This window comes from Paramisgurnus dabryanus, chromosome 16 (genome assembly GCF_030506205.2).
Source record: "Paramisgurnus dabryanus chromosome 16, PD_genome_1.1, whole genome shotgun sequence".
NCBI classification, from domain to species: domain Eukaryota; kingdom Metazoa; phylum Chordata; class Actinopteri; order Cypriniformes; family Cobitidae; genus Paramisgurnus; species Paramisgurnus dabryanus.
The window spans coordinates 35,738,900-35,756,793 of NC_133352.1; the positions used below are offsets into that span (position 1 = coordinate 35,738,900).

The window sequence follows — 17,894 nt, forward strand, 5'->3', positions numbered from 1 at the left end:
CATTAGCCGTGTTTTCAATTTGCGCAATATGAGTAGGAAGGTAGGGCTGTCACTATGATGAAATTTGATAGCTGATATTTAATTGTCTAATAAATTGTGCCAATTATGACGGTTAATTGCCTGTTTTAAACGTCTTTGAAATTAAATGATCATACATTTTTTGTTTGTTCATGAAATAATTTTCACACATTGTTGTGATTATTTAAATGAAATCTTTTGCAATGTTTTATATTAATACACCACTGATTCTTGAAACTTTGGCAAAAACATGTCCCACTAAGAAAAGTGCTAATCTTGTTGGATTTCATGAAAAAAAAACAATCAATGTTATAATCAGGGGGTCCTTTGCACATATGTAAGGTTATTTTATAGGTTTATTTGAATTTTGTATTAATTTAATGATTATATGCTGGCCCATTGCCTACAAAATCAGCTGTCCTCGGTTAAGAGATAATCATTTCAACTTGATTAAAAAAGCCAAAAGTAATAATTGAATTGAATAATATATTTACCACTACAAACAGTGAGTTTTGAACAATATTTACTATTATTTTGTGATTGCTCAAAATGTGTCCCACATATTTGTCACCACCGTCAGATATTTATAAAAAGCAATAAAATCAGACAACAACAGGGTCAACTGCATTCCTGAGGACCCCATTTTCAAACCTTCAGCTCTACTGCATGCTTCAAGATCACTCAAGCTCCTGTATGTTTGCTATTTTCTCTTAAACTTCTACATATTTTTGGAAACTGCTACAACCATAACATGTCAACACCGTCATCTTTCTAAAAAAAAAATTTGATAAGATTATGAAATAAATGTATAATTTTTAAGAAGAGGTCTGAAGTAGCTAGCAACAGAGGGGAAACAAGATGGCTAATGTGAACAACTCATCTATTTTTTTTTTCTATACTACGTTTTTGTCACCACCGTCAGATTTTCTGTCTTTTCTGTCAGGTTTTATGTATTTTAGGAAGTTATGATTTGATATTTGTTCATCACAGTGCTCAGGATTGTTATTTTTTGGACCAAATATTTACATAAAGTTTAAGCAAGAAGCCATTGACTTGAGTGGTATACATTTTGGAATAATGAGGCCAATGTCACCACCGTCAGACGTAGTTTTATTTGTTTTAAATGAATATGCTTACAATATGTTTCTTTGAGTTATTAAATTAATAGTCTCTATTAATACAAAAATATGTTTATTAAATAAAAAAATCATTACCTTTTCTATTTAGGCTTAAAGTAAACGATGGATATATCTTTCAAAAACTGAAAATTCTTCATAAGAAATAAACACAATAAAGTGTAAAAATAACTGAAAACTATATAAACTATAGCAGAGCAGGCCTTAAATAGTAGGCAGTCCTGTTAAGGTCATACTAATACTGGACCACATGTCTGTAATGGCTGAAAAGAATCCATTCCTGCAGCTCCCCCTTGTGTTTTTTAGAGAGATGTGCAATCATTGTGGTGATCTGAAATCATTGTGATGAGGTCAAACAATCATGATGAGATGATTATTTAATAATTGTGACAGCCCTATGGTAAGGAAACACAGCATTGTCTGTTTGCTATCACATCAGTGCAGACATTAATTGGGTGTATTGGGGCGGCAGTACATTTTCAAAGTTCTTCTGTAAGTTTGAGCTCAAGTTTCAGAGAGACTTTTGAATAATATCTCGTTTCTCATAAACTCTATGCCATTAAATGTTGTCTGGGATTGTAATGTCTTGCTAGCAAATCTTTTTTGCATCCTTAAACTAAAAAAGTTTTCTGTTAGAGTATTTCAACAGGAAATCTATTTCTCCCTCACGTCCTTTCGAATTATCATCCGCGTGGCGTGGGATTGTTTGAGTATTGTTTGCATGTAATGAAGGCAAGAGAAGGAGGGTTGAGGGATTAGAAACTCTAGAGAGAAGAAATGAGCGTGCAAGATGAATTTAGGTGTCAGATTTTGAAGGATTCCCTTGAGCGGCGTATAAAATCAGATGTTTTGTACTGCTCTGGGTGAAGTTATTAAAAGAATGATCGATATGAGTGCACATCTTACAATATGTCTTCCTCTATCTCTCTCTCTCTCTCTTTACCTTTACAACTACCCAGGTGTGAGATGAGTGGGTCAGTTCTGTTTCCTTCTTTTGCTCTTCTAGCCAGCAGAAAACATCTTTTAATATTTTCATGAATGTAGAGGAAACAAAGCACTCAGTAAAGTGTTCGGTCTGTCTCCTTAAATATGTTTACTTAAAGTGTGAATGGAGCTTGCATAGCTTTTGTGTTTAATATCAGCTTGACATACCCATTATTATGTTGAGTTCAAAATATTTTTAATTTTTTTTTATAAACTAGACCGAGCGGAAAGCTGGATATACTTTGTTGAATACAAAGTGACACGTTTTTGTTTGTCTGAAAGCTTCCTTCACTTGGATGTGTGTTTAACTATTAGAAACAGAAACAGCATGACTCAAGATGAGGTAAATGACTCATTATCTGCTCTTTGATATGTTCCCGTTGTCATGGAGCAAGACATAGGTGGTCATCTAAAAGTGTCATGTAGATTATTGATCAAAGCCATTGAATCATGCCCAGCCTGAATTTGGCACAATGGATGTCTCTTCAGCTATTATATTATGTTTTTGAACAGGTGATGTTAAAAGCAACATGATCATCCTTATCATGAGATGTTGCCTGGTTTTATCAAATGTGTTTGTTTTGTTGGTCTAAAAGTTTAACATTGAATTCAAACTCATAGCTTTTGAGATTGAGAGTAATTCATGAATCTGACAATGACAATTAATTCAAAGAGCTGAATTATGAAAGTAATTACATCATGGATCAACAGTGAGGTCTCTTATGTTCTCATTTATTTAATCATTTTGACAGTTTCATTAGGATTTTTTGTTTATCCGGTGACTCATTTGGGGTTGTCGTAGTCTAGTGGTTAGAAAGTCGTTCTTGTAACCCAAGGGTTGCTGCTTCGAGCACTTAAGCAAGGCACCTTAACCACAATTGTTCCCCGGAGCTGCAGTATGTGGGTGTGTGTTTACTACACACTGGGATGGGTTAAAGTCACAGTGAAATTAAAAACTTTTTTTGGAATATTGTGGTATGTTTTACTTATATGTGAGCTTCATTATTTAAACAAAATTATATTTGTGCCCTCATAATTTTCAATTAAAAAACGCAAATCTCCTCCCCTCCTCAAAACAATCTCTCTTTACGTCCGGTCACGGTATGGCGAGGCCCAACTTTCCAATGATCCAGTTAATTCTCGATGGATGAATTCATGTCACGCACTACCTTTTTTAATTTCAGAAGCCTTTTCACCCAGATGACAATAACGATCATTTTTAAAGCGGTGGTGTAGTCTGATCCAATCACCAGGAGAAAAGTTCAATTCAATTAAATTTTATTTATATAGCGCTTTTCACAATTTGTAATTGTTTCAAAGCAGCTTTACATTAATAAAAGCAGGGGAAACACAGAAAAATCAACAGACAATATCAGTAGCAAAATACAGCGGCTATGAGTAAACTTTACAAGCAAGCTTATTAATAATGTCTCGTATACAAGAGGGTGCTAAGTTAAGCCAGTGTTGGCTGACTCCCCGGGATTAAAAAACCTTAGAGAGGAATTAAAAGTCCTAGGAGGGATAAAAACCCTTGGGATATATATTTATATATATATATTAACATTATATAGACGGTTTCAGCAGTAACAACATAAACACGCGACTTTTGTGGTCATCACGTAACTTCCGGTAAACTCTGCAAAGAAAAAAAACAGTCCTTTTAAGGTAGTTTATTCATATAACAAGCAAAATAAACAACACGTAGATTAAATAGGATCCCAAAACATTTGTTATCTTTGATGAGGTATTTGTTTAAGAGTTCAGTTTCAGCAACTAGTCAGACCATTAAAAAACAGAAACTGGAAGAAAAGTTCGGACCAGACCCTTATCAGGTCTCTGCACGTGCACCCAATGAAACAGTCTATATATATATATATATGGGATGTAAATGGTACGTAAACAGATAAGGAGATTTGACGGGTTCCGTCGGTGGTCATTTGTCAGGCATCGGCTGGGCATCACGTTGAAGGGCAGCCAGTAGATCAGTGATGTGTTGACCTCCACGGCAGCCAGAACTGGGTCAGTTTGTCTCAATGTCCTCGGGTTCGAGGACGAGACGGGGAGAGAGAAACAAAGTCCTATTAGCGTAGGGGCCGTTCGCATGTAATGCAAGTGTCACACAGTGTTGTGTTTTAAAAAATGCTCGGTTCTAGACAGGCAAGCTATTGCGGCATTAGTATATTACCCAGACAAGCTATGTGAATGCTTTGTTCCGTACAAGCTAACTACTGCGAGATAAGTATAATTTACTAGACAAATTATGCATGTAAACACGTGATTTGTATTGGATGCAAAAATACCTTGTGCACATGCCCAGAAGAATCGAGCAATCACATGATTCTCGTCACAGAAACATGCAATAGTAAGTAAGGGATAATGTAGAGGCAGCCGGTAGTTATTGGTAAATAAGCCCCGACAGTGTGATCAGGACCCGACGCGAAGCGGAGGGTCTTGTATCACACTGAAGGGGCTTATTTCCCAATAACTACCGGCTGCCTCTACATTATCCCGCTTATTACACGGCTACTTGCCACATAAGAATATGGACATGAATATGAATTTGAAACATTTTATTGGCATATTTGTTTTAAATTAACATTTTTATCCTTCCGCGAAACTTTGCACAGATGCATAAAATGATCGTAATACCTTATTAAGATCCTCTGCTTCATACTTGTCTGTCTCCATTTTTTCCTCTTTAACCAGTCTTTGAGAAGTTTTAATGCCCATTCTGTATTTTTTTTGTGTGTTGGCTTCGTAGCTGTCATGCTCTATTTTGTCAAGTTCAGTGTCAGTAAGCTCTCTGTGTCTTGTCGTGGTTGTCGAGTGTTTGTCACAAGATGGCGCCAAACAGACAGTAATCTTTATTGATCTTTATTGGCGCGGAGCGATTTTACTGGTACAAGTAGTCCGGCTATGCGTTATTATTTTGGAGCGGTTATTATTTGAAAAGAACGAACCTGCAAATGTCTCAACTGACCAATCAGAATCAAGCATTCCAGAGAGCCGTGTAATAAGCAATGGCAACATTCATTATTAAGGTAATGGGGTCATGCGCTGTACATTTTGCAGCATTCATGTGTACTTTCATAATAATACATAATGAAATAAAATAGTGTTGTGCCTTTCAAAAAGTGTTTTCTTTGCCTGTATCTGATAACTTCTTAGAAAAACTTTTTCCAACTTAACTTTGACTTTGTTTAGAAAGAAATAAAGCATGAACTCAACAAAAAATGCTGTGTTCTGCGTTGCCAAGTCATCTGCTCTTTTGCGGTTTTCAGATTTGGCTACTTTAAAAAAAAATTCCACTTCCATTTGTTTGGTTAAAGGATTTTGTTTATTAGTTATTGGTATTTGTGAACTGGGAGCATTTGGGCAAGTTTTCAATATCCATTTGGCTTGGTTTGATATATGAATCTGGCAATCCTGGCTGTGTGTTTGTGCAGATGTTTGGTTCAGATTATATAGAATCTACATGTAAACAAACATTTTAATCAGTTTACAATGTTTAGGGTACATGTAAACAACTGTTGGAACCTGTAATCTGATTAAATTCAGTTGGATTGACAAAATTGTGTGCATGTAAATAAAACAATTGTGACTTGATCTGTCTTTGCATCATTTTGACTTTTTTGTCTTATCAAACTGCAGACCTCAGATAAAACATTGTGTATTCAGTCATGATGCTGTAGATTAAGTTGTGGTGCAGAAATCTCTGTAAGATGCTCGTGGTGTAAAGCTGTGGTTTCTGTGCTCCAATTTACTGCGTTTCGTCCCAACATACTGTATCATTCTCTCTCTGATGTGTTTTTTCTCTCTCAGTCTCAAAGATGAACACATTGATTCATTTCTATCTTCTGACAGAACAATCGCACTATTCCTTTGTGTCCGATCTCCCAAGTGATACCAGCGATTTCAGCACAATAGGAAATCTTTTGTTTAGCCCTCACTCGTTTTTTTGCTGTTCTTTGGGCCATTTGGGAACACTGGACCCTGATGCTCTGTTCAGTGTCTTTGTGTTGTGTTTGTTTGACTGAACTGGGAGTTTGGTTTTATCCTGCTATTTCCACTCAAACTTCTTTTTCTGAGCGATATATATCCTCCTGTGAAGAAGAGATTTCAGACTGTAAATTGGGCCATGCTTTTATAAATTCACCCACACCGATTTCTTTTTGTGTGCGCTGTATAATTACATGCAAATCTCTTATTTGCCTCATTCTGGAATAAAGTATTCGGAGAGGACGTTGTCGGACTGTTAGTTGAGACAGGACACCATTTATTACTTGAGCTGGATCATTTGAACAGATTTAAAATGAATGGTGTACTGTACTCAGTGATGGTGATAAAAGTCAGTCATTTCATTTGATAAAGGCTTGGCGTGGTCTGCTGTGTATCTTGACATTTTTGGTCCAAGGTAACATAAAGTACACTAGTTCACTACATGCTGTGTCTTTGCAGATGCACTTCTTCAATTTTAATACACTATACTGTAGCTAGACCTGGAAATGAATCTTGATGTTTTGTTAGCACCATTCTGCACGAACCTTTACAAATTGCTGTTTCTCTCAATTTGTGAACTAAAGATGCGTCTGTGCTTCGTTTAATGGCTCATCCTAACCTCCTGTCTTCTGTTCAATTAAACCAGACTGTATTAAAGGATCTCCAGAGGAAACTCCTCAAAGTGGCTCTGAATTTTTAATCCCTGGATCTGTGTCCGCCATGTAAAGAATCACTTTGTGTTTGTAAATGTCAGAACAAGAGTCAAACCTCGACTGAAGCCTGAATGCTGCATGCAACTTAATCAAGTTAACATAACTTATAAACAAGTTGAATTTATTTTACTTAATTTGTTAAGATATAAAGTAAGTTGGTATTCACACCTGTCTTGTTCGGTTCGATTGAATCAAACTCATGTTCGTTTCCCCCCTTGGTGCGGACCTTTTGGGCAGGTGTGAATACAGCATTCAAACATCGGTGCGGACCAAACGGACCGAGACCCAGCTGAAGAGAAAACTTATGTTGATATGATTGTTTTTTACAGTGTGTAAAAATTCACACTCTTTAACTTCTGTGCTCTCTCTCTCTCTCTCTCTCTCTCTCTCTCTCTCTCTCTCTCTCTCTCTCTCTCTTTTTTTTTTTCCTCTATCACTCTCAATTTTAGTTTGCTTTTTTAGCATTGACAAAAGCATTTCTGTTGTCGATGCATTTGCAGCTGGGCTGCGTATAGTACAAATAGACAGAACATAGAAAGATGTATTTTGTACAAAATTAAATAAAGTGAAATGGTGAAGTATATAAGAACATTTATTAGAGAAGAGAAAAAAATACAAATTCAAATATCAAAGTAAAGAAGTAATGGCATTATACAAGTAGCTACATATAAATCTCTCTCTCTCTCTCTCTCTCTCTCTCACTCCATATCTTTATTATATAAATTATTTTTAACTTAACCTATGTATGACTAAGTGTAACTTGTTTGAAAATGGCAGGTGGCATCTTTCATTATTTAACCTTTCCATTTTCAACCATTTCTGCCATTGTGTTAGCTGTCTGCTCATCCTAAACTAAATCACATCAGCACGTTCACATGACGTCTGATTTGTGCGTCACGGCTGTGTTGGATTCAAACACGTCTGCCTCTGAGCAAATTCACACACATCTAAGTATTATTTCTTTCTTTTCGCAGTGAAGTCAGAGACTGAGCTTTTTAATACATCTCCCAGCGGTCGGCTGATGTGGAGTTATTTTTTAGATTGTTGACTTTTTAAAGTTTTGTTTTGCTTTAAGCTTTGTGATATTGGGTCATGGGGGAAGCAATCTATTTTGATTGTTTTTATGGTACCAGTAAAGCATCCAGGGGGTAATGGTTAAGATACCTCACGGAGATGGAGGGAGAGAGAGAATGACTTTATATTCTTCTATCATGTTACTTATTTATTCCTAACCCTGTTCCCTTCTGCTGAAATATTGTAACCCCTGTAGGGTAAGAATGAAAACACAGTTTTACAGTCAATGACTCATCCATCTCCATCACAATACCACGGTTTTCCTCCAGTTTGTTTCAAGTTCACAGCTGGAAACCAAGTATCCAAAAAATGTCACTAAGAGGAACTGGCGTATGGGACACCCCTGCAGCACCCTGTGGGTTTCCAACCTCATCCCACCCATAAAAAAGTCTATTAGGAAGTTTCTGTAATGCTAATGTTCACAGCTCCACTCCTGCAATGTCACTTCTTTATCATGTCATTGTCAAAATTTTGCTGGTTGGTGCAAAATTTCAGTCTCCAGCCTTTAGGGTAGCTTACTGTAGGTTGTAACTTGAAATAGTTGGCCCAAAACTTGTTTAACACCAACTTGGCATCTTTATTAGATCAGCTAAACCAGTTAAAAAGCTTAGGCTGTAAATCTACTTTAGACTAGGCTAAGCTGTGTCTTGCAATGCTCTAATGACAGTGTTTAGGACATAAAGCCTTTCAGAGACCAGAGGGAAGGTTTAGCTTCTACTTAAAGGTTACAGTAAGTGTTGGTCATTTACAGGATTAGCATATTCTTAAGTAAATTTATGCTTTGCTATTCCAGACCGGCATGACTTAAATCACACCTGTCAATGCAGACCACACTGTAGTTCACCGGCGAGCCAGCAGCATTGAAATGGCTTCATTCTTTGGGACTCATCATTAGCCCACATTAACTTTGACAGAAGCGTAGAGTGTCATTTGCATATGTTTAGCCTGCTCATGAATATTTCAAATTCTGCTACTGTTAGCAGTGGTATATTTTATTGTAACATTAATAGATATACAGGGTTAGTATTTGCTTCTCATGTGAGCATGTCATGATCCTTAACTCAATTGGTAAAGCATTGCATTTGCAGTGCAAAGGTCATGGTTTCGATTTTCAGGCAAACTAATACTAATAAATACTAATGCATACTAATAAACGTATAGTTGAAATTAGGGCTGCACAATATTTTGTTTCAGTGGTCTCAACACATTTCTATACAGAGCAGATATTCCTAAAAGGATAGTTCACCCAAAAATAAAATTTGTCATTTCTCAACACAATACTTTGAGGAATGTTTGTAACCAAACCATTCATGAGCACCATTGACTTCCATAGTAGGAAAAAATACAATGGAAATGAATGGGGCTCATGGACGGTTTGGTTACAAACATCTAGGGATGCACCGATATATTGGCCTATAATTGGTATCGGCAGATAAAAGCATTTATCCCCACTATATTATTTTAAATTGGGTCACAATTACAACAAAATTGCAGTTTGTATGATCAGCACTTTTAGGATTTTATAATATAATGCTATAATTTGTAGATATGCTCATCGGTCGGTCATCGCATTAAATGACTCGATCGGTACACGCTAAATTTGCCGGTCTCATGAGCGGATGCAATTTGAGACCATTTTTATGCAGTGCAAGCATTTTTACAACCCGTTGCTCATTTATGACATGCATATTTGGATTTCTTTCTTTGCCTTTACAGAGATATGTTTATTTTCTATGAGGGCACGCTCTGGTCCTAACATGCAGGGCGATGCATCCCAATCAAACATAAATATATATTGCGTACATTGCATCTTCATGCCGAAAGTTTGTTCGCATGCATTTTAAAGTTTTGACATTTTAAACTTTTATTTTTCTTGCAGCTGCTCTTGTCCATGTTGTGTACACCCAATGCATGCACACAGACAGAGCCTTTCATTAAGCACGAGTACAGAGCAATGATCTCTCTTACGTCTTAAAGCTACAGTAACCTAATTCATTTGTCAATAATATTAAAGAGAAAATTACTCTCTGCTCATGACTGTGGAACTGTTGTACTTTAAAAAAATTAGTGTATATTTAATTCATACACTGAAGACAGTGTTTTATTTTCAATACTTTTAACAGAAATAAATCTTTTTTAAGGGATATTGCATTGCTCTTTGTAGAAGAAATATTTGTTGTGCTTATTTATTTGATTCTCTAGTAAAACAATACTATACCTTATAATATAATATAATACCTAATAATATAACAATAATAATACCATATCTTGACAAAGATTTAACAATTACAATCATCAAAGAGCTTACATATTAGCTTGAAGAATCAGTATCGTGCAGTGGTATTGGGCAATCATGATGACAAGAAATTGGGACTTCGGTATCGACTGCAAAAATCCTGATCGGTATATATCAGTATCCGTAGATGTCATTCTAACTAATCGAATATCTGTATTGGCACAAATTGCTGTATCAGTGCATACCTTATATCTATATCTATTGTATGTCTATCAATATGTATTCTTTTTTGCAAACCGTACAATGATTATTGGATTTGCATAATTCAGTTTTAGACACTGGTTCCACATGATTGAAATAAGTTATCTTAAAACAAACTTAACATGTTACATCTGCATTATATATTCAATAAGCAGTAGTATAAATTTAGACTCACTCGTATTACTTTAAGTTCTCCACCTGTGGAGATTGATGTTGGCAATTAACTGCATCTGGTTATGGTGCATGCTCAGTAAGTTTCTAGTGCCGGTCAGGTAACTGTTGTTAGCGCGTCAGAGGCGACTCTTCGCTGTACATATTCTTGTTGGGGGAATCGAGCGTCCCTTAACACACTGAGAGATTCTTTGATGTGAAACAGAGCCAATCGTACTCGTGTCCCTAAAGACAGAGAGACATTTCTCAACGGCTTAGCATTAAAACTGCAGTGATCTGCTCCGGTGGAGAGGAGATGAATTCAACATCTCTCCAGCATTTTCCCTCTCTTACGCATACACAAACATACATTCCTCATACTGTATGTAAACACAGATTTTTCACACATGAAACCCAATCTGGTAAGCTGCATTGCAAATGGTGCCACAGAAATAGTCTGCATACTGTATAGCACACATTATCTCTCATCTTTGGGACTTTTGTTTGTCAGTGCATTCTGGAATCACTTTTCCTGTAAAGGATAACTGCAGTCCTTTTTTTGGATTTGGCCAAACAAGATATAAAAACACAGAAAAAATTATGTTATCTACGGTTTATTTATTCAGCAAATGCTTTTATACAAGTTGGCTAAGTGTGGGGAGCGTTCATATTAATGTTTTTAAATGCAGAATCAGTCCATGTATTAACCAGCTGCAGTAGTATATAATGTTTCAGTTATTTTCACACTTGGTACTGCTATTGTACTTGTAGTACTTGTATATGTAGTAACACCATGTCCTTTTTATTTCATATAGCTCTTTTTATTTACCTGTACTTCTCTGTATTTACTCTAAATCTGCCTCGATACAATGCAAAATTGTGAAAAGCTCTAAAGAAATGAATTTGCTTTAAATGTCAGGGGTGTAAATATCTGTGATTATCGTGATATTTTGTTTGACAATACTGTATTGATTCTTAAATAAATAAATAAAAGCAGGCAATATTGTTATTTTTAGCATTAAAATCACACTAGATTCATGGCAGTTGTTTTGTTTGGAGTTTACATCCTGAGCACATAGCGAACTCACGCAAAAAGTTTCTCAGGGGGACACAAAAGGTTTCCTGGGGGAGCGCAAAAGTTTTGCGAGAGACCGCAAAAAGCTTCTCGGGCGAACGCAAATGCTGTTAATTTTTTTTCCGTACTTGACGGCCTTTTGTGCAGCGATTTATTTATTTTTTTGGGACGACCTAGTTAAGGCGGTAGGGTTTTCACGGTTTTCAAGCTTAGGCCGGCCGCCTTAACTGAGATATGCTGCGGGAAACCCTGTAAGTGATATGCAATTTGTGTGTTGCAGGAATCTGAAGGGACGTTGCCCAACCTCCTGGTATTGTGTGGAGATCATGGCATGTCTGAAACCGGCAGCCATGGCGGATCATCAGAACCAGAAATCAACACGGCCCTCGTGCTCATTAGCCCCGCATTTAGGAGAAAAGGTGAGGAGCTGAATTTCTCTGTTGGACTTTTTCGGTGGCAATAAATGACATTATTTCAAAGTGTTGTGAAGAAAAGGTTAACTACATACAGTTACTGGTCTAAATGCAAAGGTTATACAGCTTTGTATGAAGTTCAAGAGAATAAAGTTTGGAGTTATTTTATTGATTTTCTAACTGGAAAGTTTTTTAGTTTGAACTAAAGCTATTTTAAGCTCGGCTCCTATATTTGAAGTCTTAGTCTTCAGGTCAGTAGTGTATATCAGCCAAAATTTGTTTGCAGAAAATTCCTTCCACCGTTTGATAAGCCGTATTCAGTATTTGCAGTACGACTGATATCCCAGCTAAAGGCATATCGTGGCTCGAACAGCATTTCGGTCCTGCAGAAGAGCTTTGCACACAATAAACATTTCTGTGAATCACTTTCCAGGCGGTGTGCTGATGTTTCTGAGCTTTCTCATCCTTACCCAGCTTTAAAACAGATTGACAGAGTCATGTTTCTTATTTCACCAGGGGTTTACTGTTACCGTAGAGCCGATACGCTGTTAAATGAGGTTATTTACCTTCTGCTTCAGGAATTTAGCTAGCTAGTGTTCGCAGTCTCTGATAACTTGCTTTCCAAAATCAAAGGTCTGAAATGAGGACGTCTCAGTAGCGATTATGCATTTGGAAAGCTCACAGTACCGAAATCAAAAAGAGCCGCACAGCAAAACTTTACAGATCAATGTTAATGACTTTTTAAGTTATTCTTAGAATATGCAAGCTAGACAAACATCTGTTTGGAAGATAGTTGAACCACTGAACCACAGGCATGTGTATATATAGTATATTTATATAGTTTATGTATGTTGTTTAGGAATACTGAGCCCATGGTTATTTTGTTTTTAGTGTAGTGTGCTTTCTGAATGACCTATATTTGCTTAGTTACAGCTAGATTAGCATATCTGGAAGTTAATAGCAGTGCCTGCAAGGCACCAAAAGAACATTGTTAAAAATTTGAATTTTTAAGATTAAGTTTAAAGGATTACTTCACTTTCATAAGAAAATTTAGATAGTTTACTCACCCCCATGTCATCCAATATGTTTATGACTTTCTTTGTTCTGTCGAGAAGAAATTAAGTTTTTTGAGGAAAACATTACATTACTTTAATGGACCTGAACAGTTTATAGTTTAAATGCAGCTTCAAAGAGCTCTAAACCATCCCAACCGAGACATCAACTGGGTATCGTTCTAGCAAACCCATCTTAATTTTTTTTTAAAAGTACTTTTAAACCACAGCCTTTCATCTTGCACTAGCTGTGTGATGTGAAAGTGCGACCTTACGTATTACGTAATCATGTCGAAAGGTCACGTGTCACATATGTGAAACGCACACTTGCAGGCCATTTTAAACAATAACATACAACAACATCTGAACGCTCCTCTTCCTCCACACTTGTAAACACTGGAGCGGTAGTTTAGTATACGTCATGGATGAGCTTTGACGTGATTACGTAATACGTAAGGTCTTGCTGGGGCAAATCAAGTCTAGTGCAAGACAAGAAGTTGTGGTTTTAAAATACTTTTTTTGTGTAAAAAAATACGATCATTTTGCTGATCATTTAGAGTCCTTTGAAGCTGTGTTGAAACTGCAATTTTAAACTGCATTGAAACTGTAAACTGTTGAGGTCCACTATATGTAGACAAATTTAGGAAATCCTCTAAAAAATCCTTAAAAAAACTTAATTTCTTCTCGACTAAACAAAGGAAGACATAAACATCTTTGATGACATAGAGGTGAGTTAAGTACCAAAAAATACTTTTTATGAAAGTGGAGTAATCCTTTAAGGCTTGATGGTTTCTACATCATTGATTAATGTATTAGCAATCTTTAGAGCTGTAACTTTTTATCTAGTTTACATGAAATATATTACAGCGTTGTTCTCTATGCGTTAAATGGCAAATTTATTTATAGTATTACAATTTTAAAATAATTAAAATTAAAATATTAAATTTTCAATTATAGGATTTCTGCTGGACAATTTTATGCCCCAAGAATTTTAAATTACTCGCTGATTCATATATGTCTTATGTTATAAAGCATTAATTAATTTCATCCTCACTGTTTCATAATGGATTAATTTACATGGAGTCCAGCTTGTAATTTATTGTCACACACACACACACACACACACACACACACACACACACACACACACACACACACACACACACACACACACACACACACACACACACACACACACACACACACACACACACACACACACTCACACACATTCACACACATTCACACATGTTTTGTGGGGACATTCCATAGACGTAATGCATTTTATACCATACAAACTGTATATTCTATTCCCCTTACCTGCCCCATTCCCTCACCCCAACCATCACAAAAACCTTTCTTGTACCTTAGATTATCAAGAAACATCATCTTGTTTGATTTATAAGCTTGTTTCCTCATGGGGACATCAAAATGTCCCCACAAGGTCACAAAAACACTGGTATTCCTATCTTTGTGGGGACAATTGGTCCCCACAACGTGATAATTACCAGGTACACACACACACGCACGCACGCACGCACGCACGCACACACACACAAAGACACACACAAAGCCTGTATTTTCACACTAAGCTTGTGATGCATTACAGGCAGCATGCACGTAACACACATTATACTCGCACCCTAGTGTGAGACACTCTTATTATCCACTTGCACCGATCCATGTCCTATCTCTTCCAGTCTCTATCTATTGCTCTCTCTCTTTCTCTTTCTCACTCTCTTCTAAATGAAAGTGTGGAGTGACGGAGCATCTGTCTACTCCAGAGTGTCAGGATGAATGTGATAATTGTTTCTTTTCCTGCCTGATCTATTTTGGTGATATCTTATTCATTCACACACACATTTGCAGCAGTGCTTCTTATGAATAGATTAGCTCAGATCTGCTACACATAGCTGCTTTCATCTCTGTGACATCTACAGTATCTATCTATCTGTCTGTCTGTCTGTCACAGTTTTCACTCAGGTCCTGTAGTGTAATTAAACACTAATAGATCTTGTTGTGGTGTTGAATCCTGTCCACTGAATAAACTGTACATGCAGTGTTGTTTTCAATTGGCATAGAGTGAATCGCTGTTTTATTCAAGAGAAAGATTTGACCCTCCAACAAGTGCATCTCATCTGCATCAAAATCAGCCTCAGCACTTTATGATTCATGCCGTGTTTCTTGTTGTTGTAGCCGAATTTGAGGAGCCGGGTGTTCTGGAGCAGGTGGATCTGACGCCCACCCTGGCGCTGGGTCTGGGGTTGCCCATCTCTCAGAACAGTGTGGGCCGTTTGATTCCAGCCGTGTTTGAGGAGCTGTCAATCAGAGAGCAGCTACGCTTTCTCCAGCTCAACGGGCACCAGCTCAGCCGTCTCCTGCAGGACAGCAATCCTACCTTTCACAAGGGTGAGTTTAATTGAATAAACATTCGATTGCAATAAACATTCAGTGATATGCACATTGCAATGTGTCTTAAGCCGATTATGCTTAATAAACTGATAACGTGTCCCATGTGGGGACATGTAAACGAGTAAAACAGTTTTCTTTAATCGTGAAAAGCCTATAAACGGTGTAAGCAAAAACTAATATGCGCAGGTAGTCTTTTTGCTCATTACTCTGATTTCGCCTGGCATGTAAACACCTTAAGCTGGTTTCTCGCCGTTTTGCTCATTTGCGCATGTCTCCTTGTGTGAAAGATAACGTAATACGTGGAAGTAAGTGCAAAGTAACGCATAAAAGTCTGCGCTTGACTGAAAAACTGTGAAAATACACTCACCTAAAGGATTGTTAGGAACACCTGTTCAATTTCTCATTAATGCAATTATCTAATCAACCAATCACATGGCAGTTGCTTCAATGCATTTAGGGGTGTGGTCCTGGTCAAGACAATCTCCTGAACTTCAAACTGAATGTCAGAATGGGAAAGAAAGGTGATTTAGGCAATTTTGAGTGTTTGTTGCACGGTTGTTGGTGCCAGACGGGCCGGTCTGAGTATTTCACAATCTGCTCAGTTACTGGGATTTTCACGCACAACCAGGGTTTACAAAGAATGGTGTGAAAAGGGAAAAACATCCAGTATGCAGCAGTCCTGTGGGTGAAAATGCCTTGTTGATGCTAGAGGTGAGATGAGAATGGGCGGACTAATTCAAGCTGATAGAAGAGCAACTTTGACTGAAATAACTACTCGTTACAACCGAGGGATGCAGCAAAGCATTTGTGAAGCCACAACACGCACAACCTTGAGGTAGATGGGCTACAACAGCAGAAGACCCCACCAGGTACCACTCATCTCCACTACAAATAGGAAAAAGAGGCTACAATTTGCACAAGCTCACCAAAATTGGACAGTTGAAGACTGGAAAAATGTTGCCTGGTCTGATGAGTCTCGATTTCTGTTGAGACATTCAGATGGTAGAGTCAGAATTTGGCATAAACAGAATGAGAACATGGATCCATCATGCCTTGCTACCACTGTGCAGGCTGCTGGTGGTGGTGTAATGGTGTGGGGGATGTTTTCTTGGCACACTTTATGCCCCTTAGTGCCAATTGGGCATCGTTTAAATGCCACGGCCTACCTGAGCATTGTTTCTGACCATGTCCCTCCCTTTATGACCACCATGTACTCTTCCTATGAATATGCTCTTGCCTGTGATTTTAGACATGTAGCTTGTAGTGTGTGCTAGACTTCAATTTTTTATACCAGTTTGGTTTCACTTAGCCTTTTTTCTGCTTGGGAAACCAGAGCATGATACGTTGACATAAAAGCAGGTTCAAGTTCAGTCACGATTGGCCTTTACAGCACTTTGAATCCATAAAAATAGCAAGTTTGTAGCCTTTAACCTATGATTTAGTTTTTCTAAAGTGTGTTTATTTGTCTGAGTCTCGTATCACTGAGGGTTTAACTGGGTTATTGTGTTTGTAGACAGTGTTATAGTGTGTATGGATACATTTGCAAACCTATTTGGACCTTTTTGGGTTGCTTCTATATAGGTGATTACATAATTTCAGGTACATTATTCACTGCAGGAAATTCATTGTATTAAAATGTTGCATTATTATGTCATATCTAAATTTGTCTGAAATGTATAATTTTTTTCACATTACTTTATACCTAATATACATAATTTGTTTTACATCATCATATATTGGCTGCCGACTGAATTGTGTTTTATTAGGAAGTCTGAATGTAAATAGTTTTACTGAGTCTGGTGTGAAATAACTTGAATGGCTAGCACAAAGCCCAGACCTGAACTCCAGCGAGCACGTTTGGGATGAATTGTAATGCAGACTGCGGTCAAGACCTCATCACCTATCATCATCATCATCATCATCATCATCATCTGATCTCACTGATGCTCATGAGTCTGAATAAAATCATGTTCCAGCATCAATGGAAGATGTTATAGCAGCTTAAGGGACGATCAGCTCCCTGATTATGTCAAAGGATTGAAAACCAAATCTTCCAAATGTTCATGAAACAACATTCAGATTTAAGGGTTAGGTCAGGTTTAGGGGCTTGTACACTAAGTGTGTACATGGTATACATTATCAGTGTGTGTGTTCACTGAGAGTAGAACCAACCTTTGTGTCGCTAATGCGATGATCTACCAGTTGTGCAACATGTACGCTTTGATATATCCGATGGACAAATGTCAGAACTTTACTCTGAAAATCATGACCTACTTACAGAACTGTTATTAAAAGTTCTTATGTTGTATCCAAGCTAATATGACTACACGTTACTCTTGCTTTCTGTTTCACTAAGATGTAGAAAAACCCT

General features: G+C 37.2%; 1 protein-coding gene across 1 annotated transcript in view; it reads left to right on the forward strand.

Moving 5' to 3' along the window:
• Window positions 1-17,894, forward strand: part of pigg (phosphatidylinositol glycan anchor biosynthesis class G (EMM blood group)) — a 105,451-nt gene that overhangs the window by 16,215 nt on the left and 71,342 nt on the right. The window contains exons 5-6 of the mRNA XM_065263961.2: window positions 11,927-12,065; window positions 15,308-15,520. Of these exons, the coding sequence (XP_065120033.2) occupies window positions 11,927-12,065; window positions 15,308-15,520 (352 nt within the window). The remainder of the gene's footprint in view (window positions 1-11,926; window positions 12,066-15,307; window positions 15,521-17,894) is intronic.